Source organism: Melopsittacus undulatus, chromosome 3, assembly GCF_012275295.1.
Source record: "Melopsittacus undulatus isolate bMelUnd1 chromosome 3, bMelUnd1.mat.Z, whole genome shotgun sequence".
Taxonomy (NCBI): domain Eukaryota; kingdom Metazoa; phylum Chordata; class Aves; order Psittaciformes; family Psittaculidae; genus Melopsittacus; species Melopsittacus undulatus.
Window position 1 is genome coordinate 63,422,423 of NC_047529.1, and position 13,761 is coordinate 63,436,183.

The 13,761-nt window shown below is 37.9% G+C and overlaps 1 protein-coding gene across 1 annotated transcript in view; it reads right to left on the bottom strand.

Moving 5' to 3' along the window:
- The window catches only part of FRK (fyn related Src family tyrosine kinase), a 50,413-nt gene extending 45,872 nt beyond the window's left edge, over positions 1 to 4,541 (bottom strand). Inside the window, exon 1 of the mRNA XM_005154793.2 lies at positions 4,111 to 4,541. Coding sequence (XP_005154850.2) covers positions 4,111 to 4,541 — 431 coding nt within the window. The remainder of the gene's footprint in view (positions 1 to 4,110) is intronic.
- Positions 4,542 to 13,761: the final 9,220 nt, after the last annotated feature.

Sequence of the window (13,761 nt, forward strand, 5' to 3'; positions counted from 1 at the left end):
TGCTCAGCAGAATCTAAGGTTTCCCTTTAAAAAGGGTCTCCAGTTACATTTTGGCTCTAAATACCACTTTGAAAAATGACCCACATAAACTAAAGATACCCCATCAGCCTAACTTTGCAGAAAGTCTGAAACAGGTCGGCCCAGGAATGCTTTATTGTTCACACACAGTAACTCAGATTCAGTGTATGAAATAGCTAAAGCTGAGCCAGGTCACAGAAGGTGATTGACAAAAATAACCTACAAGTTAATTCTGCTTTCAAAGAGTCGTTTAAAATGCTCATTGTGGAATTGAAGGGTGAGATTTCATTGATTAGGTCTGGGGCTCAGTTTCCACCAGCTGGGAAATACCTATATAAGAAATCTCTCTGAAATATGGAATGTTTCTGAAACTGCAAAAGTTTAAAGTAATTGCTATGATCTTCTTTGACCTAATCTACTATGAATTTGTGTGGATATACTTCCCTCAGCACAGCAGTCTTGTATTAATAATATTGGCATGAACATGTTTATGAAATTGACTTTCAATAAACAGCCAACTGGTCCATCAGGACAGCAGGCAAGACCCCCTCAAAGAACACTCTTCCCTTCCTCTAGAAATGAAGAACTCATGTCACTCCTGCAGTGAGTTCTTTTTGTTTGGCTGTTCTGTTTGGGTTTTTTTTTTTTTCTTCAATACAATTAACTGTACAGCTGGGCTGTATTTGTTGTCCATAACAATTTCTACTATGTCGTTTTCTTGTTTAGTTAAAACAACTGGCAATAATAAAATAAGGGCAGGTGAATGCATTACTATGATTCCTGTTTATAGTGCAGAAAAGCAGGCATAGAAAGAGCACAGACACAGAAAGGTCAAATTCCTTGCCAAAGAAATTTATATCATTAAATTTATATTCTGGTGTTAATCAAATTGGTCTTTGCTGGACATGCAAGTTAAATTTTGTGTTTAAAACCAGAAAGAAAAACATTCTGATGCCATCAGATAAGGCAGATACAACCTCACTAAAACTTCCTTAGAAATGAAAAATCTGTCTGGCTTGTGGTCTTGACTGCAATCTATGATGCAGAGAGAAGAAAAGCACCAAGTGTTCTCACAGTTGCTAATTTATCATTAGTGCAGTCTGCATCTGCTTTTGGTCAGATATTAAATAAAATAACAATTTTGTAGTAACAGATTTATTTTCTCATTAAGTGAAAGTTCTCTGTGCGACTATGATTTGCTAGACAAATGCTTCCCCTACCTGGCTGCCTTGTCTCACCTATTCCAGGTAGAGCCAGGAGAACACACCTGTCTTGAGAGACACTAGACACAATCCCTTCACAATACCTCCACCTGACAGGTTGTTGTTAGTATAAGGAGTACTGCAGGTGCTAGAAAAGATCAGCAATAAGAAGATGCTTTACTGGTAAATATAAAAATGAAGAGCCTTGTTTCCTCAATCTGTCCAAAACAACCTTCATGGTAGCAGGTGTGCATTCCTTGGATTTATTTAATCTTACATAGCATATATTTGGACCGCAATGCTTCCGCAGGCAAAATCCAAGTCATGGATTTACTTTTTTTCAGCTTCCCCTATTCACACGGATTTTTAACGTTTTTATCCGAGTGATTCACATTGGAAGGGATAACTCAAGCCAAAGAGAAACTTTTTTTTTTTAACATGATATTATACACATATAAGAAGTGCTTAACATTTGGCACATTGTCATATTATATGATACAAATATATTAGCAAAATGTAGTATAAACAAAGTCTTCCTTCAATGTTAGTATACAATTTCTGCCAATAAACATTGGTCTGAGGAGAAATCTCATTCTTTCTCAGTTCTGATGGAACATTCTGATAGCCAAGGATACACAAAAATTCCCTTTCTTATAAATAGTATTTAATTTTTATTTTCCTCAGTCTGGAGATACTGCACATCCTTTCTGCCCTTTCATCCAGTTATTTCTCACCTTATCAGCACTACATCAGTCATATTGGATGGAGTCAAAGAGACTTCCAGGAAGAAAAACTGTTATCCAAATGAGGACAAGGAAGAAGTTTCTTTTCTTCTTACTTTACTTCATTCTCTTTTATAGCAAACAAAAGTTCAAGAAAGACTTTCTCCCTGAAAAAAAAAATCACAGGTGCTTCAGCAAGGACGAAGGTGAGTGAAAAGGAATTCTTGGAAGAAATTGTAGAAAGGAATATTCCAACTGGATACAAAGCAAAAAAAAAAAAAATCCTCACTAAAAGTATGAGAGGGGAAAGCTTGACAGGGAATGCCAAGCTAAGCAAATGGATCTATTTTTATTTTGGCCATGTTTGAGTTTGGAGAATGATTTAAAATGTCTTCCAGAGGTCCTTTCTACTCTGTGTTAGCCTATGGGTATATGTGTGTGGCGTGACAGCAATTTTGTATACATAAGAAGACCAGTAAAGCCAACTGATTTAGAAGGTAATCTGAGAAAAAACAACACTTTTTAGCCAGATTAACTTCAGTATGAAACTAAAAAGAGCTGTAAAAGCTCTCCATTTTCTTCTCCCTAATGTTCTAGAAACCCATAGAGAAAAATCTTTTGCCAAAACTTAGTCTTTATTAAAAAAGTGAGAACAGTATATAAAAGGAGTAAAATAAAATCAAATCAATTCTGGAACAAGAAAACAATAAAGATTATCAACAATGCACTTTAGCAAACTTAACTTTGTATTTGATGCTGTAGGTACAGAAAGATAAGAGGGACCTTAAAAGCTGAGAGTGTTGTACAACTGAGCAAAATTACTTTCAAAGTATCAACAGCAAGCAGAAGTCTTAGATGACTTGTAATAAAACTAGTTCTTGAAAGAGAGCAAAGGCCAAGCTGAGTTGAATTACAGCCTACACCCATTTCTCTAGTGGTTCAGAAAATGCCATTCCTGTAGATTAATTTCTGCAATTGGAAGAATTCTTCTGAACATTGAAAGGGTTGTCTGCCTGAATACAGAAATAGAAACAGCTGGTCAGACTTCAGAAATTAAGGTCTTCAGGTTAGAAAGGAATCTTACAGTAGCCCTAAGATGCCTCTAGCACAGCTGATGAAAGACTGGCATAATTATACCTGAGCCAATTTTCCTAGCCCTTTGGCACTACAGTGGGCAGATCACATCAGAGCTTATGTTTCAGGTCCAAATGAGATTTAACTGAAAAGCTGCAACATCATCCCTCTAAAGTCAACATTAATTCTGAGACTAATAATAAATGCTATTTCTCTTGTCTCTTTCCACACAGCCAATTTCTGCCAAAACATACCTCTGGAACTGCAGTCAGACCTATTTAAGCAAACACTGCCTCTGACTGTAACACACATAAATAACTCTGCATACCAGGCTGACTCAGACCTTACTCATCCTCACTAGGGAGCTAAGTAACCAATTTTGTGTGATTTCTCCTCTAGTTCAGAATATTAAATAAGATAGACATGTTTTGATGGGGCAGAAAAACATGGACTGCATAATTAAACTCTGTGAAATTTTAACAAATTAAGTTTGTATTCTATTGCTATATCCACTCTTTTGCCCTTTACAGTACTTACTCCAATTGAGTTTCTCCTGAGAGCAGAGATTTGCCTCCAAAGAAGAAACAAATAATGCAGGGAAAGCCATCAAAAACTTAGCAGTTCGAGACCCAACATTTGTAAGAAGGTGTAAAGGCAGCTTCCTAAAATGGATTAATTGATAACTTTGCAGCTGGTTAGGCTGAAAACTGTTCAGGGCAGGGGTCACCTCCTTGCACTATCTGGGAAGCATCCAACAGACTCTTACTGTTAGGCAAACAAAAATAATGAACCATGGCAGTGGTAACCCACCTGATATTCCCAGGCAGTTCTCAAACATGTGATTAGGGTATATCAGAAAGGGAAATTACTTAAACCAAACCAAAACCTTCAACACTCTGCATTTTGTAATCTATTTTCTTGTGACAACAGTGTCCTTCCCCTGAACATGCCAACTACAGCTATCACTGGTCGGAACACTAGAGGCTGACTATGGCAGGGTGTTCCTCAGCAAGACAAAAATCCATAACTTCCTGTCCCAATCCTATTTAACCTGACAGAAAAGATACTGTGCTGTGCTTTACATGGGTACTCACGGCTCAGCTTGGATGCTCTGGTCAGCAGCTATGTAGTTGGCAGGGATGTAGCCCTGGAGCTTGCGGCCTGGACAGACTGACCCTTTTGGCAGGAGGAGCCTAGCATACCACCAGCCCTCATGGGATGCATCCAGCACTTTAAGCTTATCCCCAGCATGGAAGCTCAAGTCCTCCTCAGTGCGAGCCTCGTAGTCAAAGAGTGCCACAAATGTGCAAATATTCACCGGATGCTGGCCAGGCAGTGGAGGTAAAGGTTTCTGCTTTATCTTACTGTCTCTGTCATTCTGTCCTTCTTGGCAGACATCTTTTACCACAGCAAGGTTGGTGAAGACTTGGCCAGCTTTCTCATCTGGCTCACCATCTCTCCCTGAGAATAAGAATGGGATGTAGGGCTCCAAACAGGTGCAGTGCTTCTGACAAAAGTTTCCCATCCTTGTTTCCTTGTGCTTTCCTCTGATTCTAGTTTTCTTTCTGTTTTCCCAGTTGAAATACCCTTAGACCATTTTTTGTACCATCAACATTTTAGCATTTTGCAGGATTTCTTCTCTCCCTCCTGCTTTGGCAAAAATAGCTCTTGGCACAGCTGAAAGCTTCTCTCTGCGGACCATTGAAAGCTCATCACAGACAGCTCCTGGATCGGGACTGAAACCTGAATATTCCAGTGCTGGAGCACATGTGGAGGGAATTTCTCACTTCCTCTTCAGAACAGGAAAGCTGTGCTAGGCTGAGCTCCGGGAACCATGGGGGAGCATGGAGCCTCTTCTCCCGCAGCAAAACAGCAAAGTCAGAACATCTAAGCATGGGAAGTTCCTCAACTCTTATTATTTGGGATGGGTGTTTTCTTATCTCAGATAGGGTCCTGTCATCTGATCAGCAGTGAATGCCTGTAAAGTCTGTTCTGGTAATGATTAACTAAGCTGACCTGCCCATTTCCTTAGCAGTCTCTGACGTGGACAGCCTGAATATTTCTCTTTGTTTCCTGGTTTGCAATGGTTTCGGTTCCTGGAGGGAAGCCTTTGCTCACCTGAGGCTGGCAGACGCCCTCAGCTGGACTGCATCTGTGGCTTCTGCTCTCACTCACACTCAGACACTTTCTCCAGATGAGCACCTGCCCTTCAAACCAGTCCTCTAGCTTTTCCTTTTACTGAGTTGGGTTTGGCACTTCTTACAGCACACCTCTTACATGGATCTTACAGTAATATAGCAATAGATTTTAATTCATTCCTTATGCTGCATTTTAAGGAAACAAAGGCACTTGCAAAAAAATGTTGCTCTAGATGGTTGGCTAATTATATCAACCACACATAAAAGTGATAGCTGCCTTCCAGTCACCTTATAAGCTAATGAAACTACATTGACAAATATATTCCCATTTCTAAAACACCTATAAACTGGCATACAGACATCCAGATACTGCTGTGGCAAAGCAGCCTGGAGAGCTGACTGCCACATCCCATTAGCTCAGCCCAAGCTTTAAAACAACTGGAAATCATAAGAGGCTGGGGAACATGCAATGCTTGCATCAGGAAGCACAGGAGATAGCCTATCTGAGCAATGCAGTGGCATTTCAGTAAGAAGCAAACTCTTCCAGATGAGACGTCAATCAAAGCACACACATGGACCTATAGCTTCGTGGTGATAAAGAAAGCTGTCTCCTTCCCCCTCTCCCCCAGGAATAACTGCTGTTTTCCTAAACTATTTACAAGTATCTCTCAGCTCCATTTAGAGTTGCTGGCTGCTGTTGCTTTACTAGAAAGAAAAGCCAATTAAATCACTTGGAAATCAAAGCCACTTGTTTTCATTATGTGTCTCAGTCCTCTAAATGAGGAGACCAGTGGCACAGGCAGAAGCCTACTGATGCACTTGGAGCTGTGGGATGACTGAAAGAAGTTTCCACTGAAACCTCATCACTTTCTGGTGCATCTCTACTCAAAAGGGATGGGAAACTGCTTACCTACGCCTGTTCTGCAGTGCTGAAAAAGACATTAAATAAAGATGAAAGTATTATACACGTTAAGTGATCAATAAACCTCACAGTCTGTAGTGAACCCTTTGGGTCTGGTAAAAAAAATGGCATACTGATATTGCAGATTATGAAAATTGTATTTAGTTTCTGAAGAACCACTGGAGATTATTTTTTCTCCACAGCAATGATTAGTCACTACCCAGATCAATAATAACAGAGATACCCAAGAGATATTTTCTTTTCTTAGCTCTGAAGGACAATACGTAAAGTCAGGAAAGGCCTGTGTTGAAAAAGAAACTATCTTCATTAGTCTTATTTAAAGAAAATCAGAAAATATTAAGAAAAAGTATTAAATCCGGGATTTTTTCTGTTTGACTATTTGGTTGGATTTGCCTATAGTTTTGTGGTACTGGCAACTTGTGCATTAATCCACCAAAGATTTGCATACACATTTACTGCATAGAATAGTTTCATCATGACAATAGAGCTATTTGGGTTGTACAGAATCAATCTCATGTATGGTTCTTTTCCAGTTCAAGACCCATCTTTATACTCAGGTACCAATATGATACACATTAGAAATCACACTGCACTCACTGAGATCACTCAGATAAATATTTGTAACTGTAGCTAGAATGGGGCTTAAGCCTACAAACATTTGTGTATATGAGTATTTTACCTGAAATAAACCCAGGCATTAAATTGATCTTGTCTCCAAATTTATGGCCCTGCTTGGCTTTACAAGACCAGAAAGACTTTTGCTGGAACTGATCAATAACCATAAATCAGACTACCTCCCAACCAACTCTTCAGGATCAGTTCTATTTATGAAACAAGAAGGCTTTAACAAATAGGCATGAAATTCAGTAGTCAGGTTAAAAACACTCCTCAAAAAGAGAGAAGAGTGTGGTTACTGAGAAATGCTGAGCAGATTCTGAAGCCTATATGGGGTAGGAATGTGGCTGAGCTGTGACGGCTATGCTGAAGCAGTGCCTCTGCAAGGCTTTGTTCCCATCCTGGTCACTTCATTGAGGATTCTCTGAAAATAAAGCAGTACTCTATTTCTTAGAGACTATATAGTTTTGTCACAGGCAAGAAAAATGAACAGGTAATAAAAATTATTCTTGCTGGTTTTACTGAAAAAAAACACCCAAACTGTACTGAAAAATCACATGATCCTAATTTTCATGTTCACAGTTTGGAATAAATTAGGATAATCATGTATATTATGGGGCTTTTTGATATAAATTATTGTTTGAATCATCCCCACTGGTATTACATATAATTTTACAGGATAATCTTTGCAGCACCTATTTCTGGACTTTATTTAGTTTTGTTGCTTGACATTCCACTATATTTTCTTTTTCCAGAGGAGGCCAAACAGATTTGTATTGCTTACTGGACTTCTATTCTTTAATTAATTTGTTTTGGAGGCTGAGTTTCAAACCAGAAATTGTCCAAATAAATAAGCTACTGGAAGTAAAGTGTCTGTGAAAGACTTAATCAGATATATTGATGAATTTTATTAGCAAAAATGCTTTCAGACAGACACAAGACTCTCACCTCATTCTTACAGCCAGCAATAGCTGATGAGGAAGATGAATTTATTATGACCAGTATGGCACATTTACACTATGGATACTGAAATTTAGTATTCTGATCCATATATTATTTAAAAACTCATTAGCATTGCAAGTAGTTCCTTGAAATATGGAATACCTTAAAGAAAAGATGGATCATTTACAATCTGTGTATGACAGGATCATATAAACTTAGATTTTAGAAAAGCAAACAAAACTGTTCAATCAAGTATTACTTTCCCCCTTCAAACTAGACAATTCTCCATTGCTATTAAAGTATATTTCCTTGTTCAATAAAGAAAAAAGTTCACAATGAGGCTATAGGTTTGAGAATGACAAATATCTGAAGTAACTTTTTATATTTGGCATATTGCTTGCAAAGTCCTGGGTAAGTAACAATCTTGCAAAGAACCTTACACCCGCTTAAAGGATTAATTTGCAGTACTCTAAATCCATTAAATCAAATTCTAATTAACTGGAAGTCAATATTCTTTAGGCCTTGTTTATTCTACAAAACAATCATGTTTAAACATGGTGGTGAAATATATTTCTCTTAGTTGACTAAATAGACAGAAGAATAATGCATTAATATGATATGTTTTAGTAAAGTTAAATCCACAACACTGATATTAATTGAAATGCTCTTTGAATGAGGCACTGTTCTGCATTAATTAAGTTGTCAAACTGAGGCATATTAAATAAGTACAGATTAGATTTGAATCCATAATAATTCAAAAGTCTTGCTTTAGATATAATTTTTATTTATGTTCCACACTTTCGAAACCAATCTTGTATGAGTTTTCATTACAGATATTTCCTATGTTTATTGACTTGTCTGTGGTCTGTATGCAACTATAGGTATAATTATATAAACCATTAGAGTTTTAATAAAAATGAACCATCCTCCACCTCATAAATATGCTGCTCTGTATTTCAGAGACAGAGAATGGAGATCACTGAGCACCAGACTTTGGTACTGATGATAAATGATTTCCTTATGCCATGCAGAGAATTACAGCCAGAGCAGTACTCTGCTGGGGAAAAAAAAGAATATTCCAAGACAATATCCACCATGAGTTTTTTTAATAAATATGAGTCAGTTCAAAGTGGAAATTGAAAAAGAGAGTGTTTATTTCTTCGTAAGATGAGGCTACAACAGAAATATTTTTCTCCAGAATTGTTTCGAATTTTGTAAACAGGAAAAAACTACATGAAGGAAAATGAGAAACTAAGACATAAAATACAAGAATCACAATTAAATAATGTATGAAACTGCTGCCTGTATCATAACTTTCTATATTGTATAATCCTTTTCAAGTCATTATACTGATGCATTAATATATGCTAATTTAAATATTTGATATATTATGCTTCACTTAGAAAAACATCTTAATACATTATGATAAAGCAAGTTAAATGTTCCAGCAAAGTAAAATATTTGAATAATATGATCTTTAAAGAAATTATAAGAAAAGTAAATGAATACTGCTCTGAATATGTGCTTGGGAAATAATATAAATGTTTGAACATTTTAAATTTGTGTTGTTTGGGGGTTTTTTCAAGGTAACAAATTGAAATGGAGAACAGTAATTTTTTTATTACAGCTGCCTTTTAAGTTGTATTTCTTGCCATTTGCACATTAGAGTGGAATGCATTACCATCCTTTGTAGGTTTCTTAAAAGCCATTTAATCAGCACTTCCATTTTGTTTCTGTAATTTGTGAATTGTCATTATTTTCAATGAAAATAAATTATGTGTGTAATTTTAGTCTTGACAAAATTGTTTATTCTTATTGATTAATCACTTTCCTGGTTTTGTGTATAATCTTAAACCATAAATCCACAAAGACATAGAGTTATATGTAATTCAGCATTTTCCAACCTTAAATCTTTTACATCCGTAATGAGAAAACTCTGGCTATTTATTTTCGTAAGGCTGATCCAGTAATCCATCTCTACTTTGAAAAGCATTAAAAGTACATTTTCAAGTGCTTCAGTGATGAGGATTGCTTATTTATTAGCTGAATTTGGGCCTAGAACAGGCTACGTCTGACAACAAATGAACACAATGCAATAATGCTCTGTCAAGAATTGAAAGAATAGAAACTATCTTTCTTTGTTCAAACAATCAGATCTCACTCTGCCTAACATAATGTGAGTTTTGCAATTATGTGCAATGGGACCAGACCTCACCTATTATTTTTCATTTTATCATACATTATTCTACATGATATACAGTACACACTGTTAAAAACTGTAAGTTAATTTGCTTTCCATGAAGCAGCCTTTCTGAATAAAACCACTGCAGCACTCTGAGGCATGAAAAATACTTCTAATAGAAACTATGTGTGAGAGGGAAAAAATATGGTAAGTGGATGACAAAGAATTATCAGTGAACATGACTTTCCCATTCTTTTAAGAAAATGTATTCCAAGACTGACCCTGTTATGAAAAAGTTTTAAATTTAGCAAGTGTATATATTTATGAAGATTTTATGACGGGTCAAGATAATTTCTCACGTAACTCTATCTGTGCTATGCCACAGATGACTTATGAACATGATTTACTATCTTTATTTTAAGAAGTGGCAATTGCATCAAGAGAGGCAGAGAAATCCGAAGAGAGATGGATAGAAAGGAATAATATATCAAAGGACTATTCTCATTATTTCACCTGTGAATGAAAGTGTTGGGGTTTTTTTCCCAAAAACAAAATCAGGACTCTCTCCTGTACTGTGTATGTGAGAGAGGCGAGGAACTAAAACTTAGAATATATTGATTCACTATATAAAAGAACCTATCTTTTCAATTACTTTAAATTACTGAAATATTACATGCAAAACCAATAGAAAAACATTAGATATTAATTTTAGAATAGAGTAGTTCAACTGACAGGGACCTACAACAATCATCTTGTTTAACTGCCTGACAGCTTTGAAGCTGACCAAAAGTTAAAACGTATCATTAAAGGCATTGCCCAAATGCCCCTGAAACACTGATAGGCTTGGGGCATTGACCACCTCTCTAGGAAACCAGTTCCAGTGTTTGACTACTCTTTCAGTAAAGAAATGCCTCCTAATGTCCAGTCTAAATCTTTCATGCAGTCTCAAAGGATTTACATGTCTCCTATCACTACAAGGGAGAAGAGATCAGCACCTTCCTCTCAACACCATTTTTCTTTTATTCTTCCTACTAGGTAAACCATACTTACACAGATTGTTCCACATTACTGTAAATTGTGCACACACTAGGATTTTGTAGAGACAAAATCTCTGCAGGAAAAAGGCTGGGTCTACCATCAGTTCTGGTGATTATATGTATCCTGTGCATAGTCCATCAACCTGCCAAACTAAGTCTCCCCCTCTTCTTGTATATTTTCTATATAGTTTCTTATCTCTTGCTTTCTTTCTGCTGTATCTTTCTTTCACAGGCATGAAATGAAATGTTGCACAAAGAATATCACCAACATGGAAGACATTGTCTTTTCAAGCCAGAGGAACCGGATCAGAAGTGTCCCAGAGTCCCTTCAGGGTGTGCATTTATATAATTTCCATCTTCAAAAGAAAGCTATAAACCTGGAGTTTACTTCAAAATTACATTGGGAAGCAGTAGCCAGGGCATGAATTAAACTCTGGAAACAATCTTGAACATTACAACATAGCTATAGCCAAGGGCACAAATGATTTAAAAACTGTTTTCTTACATAGCCATCTTCAGAAGCATAGGTATAATCTGAAGGTCAACAAAAGCCAATGCTTAAGCAAAGCCACTAGCCATCATATTTGAAAAATCATGGCAGACAGGTGAACTTCCTGATGACTGGAAAAAGGGAAATGTAACCCCCACTTTCAAGAAGGGGAAAATGGATGACCTGGGGAATTACAGACCAGTCAGTCTCACCTCTGTGCCTGGCAAAATCTGGGAGCAAATTCTCATGGAAGGCATGTTAGGACACATGAAAAAAAACAAGGTGCTTGGTGACAGCCAGCATGGCTTTACTAAGGGGAAATCCTGCCTGACCAATTTGGTGACCTTCTATGACGGGGCTACAAAAGTGATGGACAGGGGTGGAGCAGTTGACGTCATCTACCTGGACTTGTGTAAAGCGTTCGACACTGTCCCACATGACATCCTTGTCTCTAAATTGGAGTGTCATCAATTTGATAGGTGGACCACTCGGTGGATAAAGAACTGGCTGGATGGTCACACTCAAAGAGTTGTGGTCAGCGGTTCAATGTCTGGCTGGAGATCAGTAACGAGTGGTGTCCCTCAGGGATTGGTGTTGGGACTGGTCTTGTTTAATATCTTTGTCGCTGACATGGACAATGGGATTGAGTGTGCCCTCAGCAAGTTTGCCAATGACACTAAGCTGTGCTGTTCTGTTGATACACCGGAGGGAAGGAATGCCATTCAGAGGGACCTTGACATGCTTGTGAGGTGGGCTGATGCCAGCCTCATGAAGTTTAACCGTGCCAAGTGCAAGGTCCTACACCTGGGTCGGAGCAATCCCAGGCATAGCTACAGGTTGGGCAAAAAGGAAATTCATGGTAGTCCTGCGGAGAAGGACTTGGGGGTGTTAGTCAGTGAGAAAATGAACATGAGCCAGCAGTGTGCACTTACAGCCCAGAAAGCCAACTGTATCCTGGGCTGCATCAAGAGGAGCGTGACCAGCAGGTCAAAGGAGGTGATCCTGCCCCTGTACTCTGCTCTCGTGAGACCTCACTTGGAGTATTGTGTGCAGTTCTGGTGTCCTCAACATAAAAAGGACATGGAACTGTTAGAACAAGTCCAGAGGACGGCCACGAGGATGATCAGGGGACTGGAGCACCTGAAGACAGGCTGAGAAAGTTGGGGCTGTTCAAGCTGGAGAAGAGAAGGCTGCATGGAGACCTCATAGCAGCCTTCCAGTATCTGAAGGGGGCCTACAGGGATGCTGGGGAGGGACTATTCATTAGGGACTGTAGTGACAGGTAACAGGGGTAACAGGTTGAAACTTAAACAGCAGAGGTTTAGACTGGATATAAGAAAGAAATTCTTTACTGTTAGGGTGGTGAGGTACTGGAATGGGTTGCCCAGGGAGGTGGTGAATGTTCCATCCCTGGCAGTGTTCAAGACCAGGTTGGATGAAGCCTTGGGTAATATGGTTTAGTGTGAGGTGTCCCTGCCCATGGCAGGGGGGTTGGAACTAGATGATCTTAAGGTCCTTTCCAACTCTAACTATTCTATGATTCTATTTCTCTATTTTACCCATTATAAAAGGCCATAAAATAATGGTTTTCTTACTCTGAAGTCAGCTACAATATACTGTAAATATTGGTTTAACTGAGAACAGGATTTCATTTTTACACTTAATGTTTCATTGGGTTTTTTAGTGGATACTGACTTATGTTTAGAACAGTCTTTCTGTAAAAGTAAAGATGCAGTATGTGATGTTTCTTCTTTACCATGTTTCATCAGTAGTCTGACCCATTTCCTGTGTGTTCAAAATAGAGGTTTACAAATGAAGCTGATGGAACTCATACTGCAAATATGTATGCTCTTACTCTTCTTCCTTCCCATTTGTTTATGTGTTCTTCTCTCCCTCTCTTCTATATCTTTCCTCGATAGTTTCCTACCTCCTCTTTTCTTTCTGCTGTATGTCTTTCACAGATATGCAGTGAGATGCTATACAAAAAACATTACCCAAAATGCAACACATGATATTCATAAGCATAATGAAAGGGAATAGAAAGTAAACATCTTTAGTGATACTCACCTCCAGTGAGCACTTGTGGGACAAATTTCTGTTGTACTAAGCAAAATAATTCACTCTCCTTCTCTGACAAAATTTTCCCAAATTCATATTCCTCTGTCTTTGTTTCCATAGCTTTAAACTTTAACCTACTCTCCCCGAGAAGAGCATGATACTCAACACAACAGCATATGTAAATGTGAACATACTGTTTTCCTTAAAATAGGAGAGGTGGCTCCGACCTTCTTCACAGATGTACACAGAAACAGAGTACAGATCTTTAAAGAGTTACATCAGTATGATAGAATCTTCCTGATGCTTAGTATATACTTAGAGTTTTAGCATATATTCTTCTAGATCACTTCCTTCTTATCAA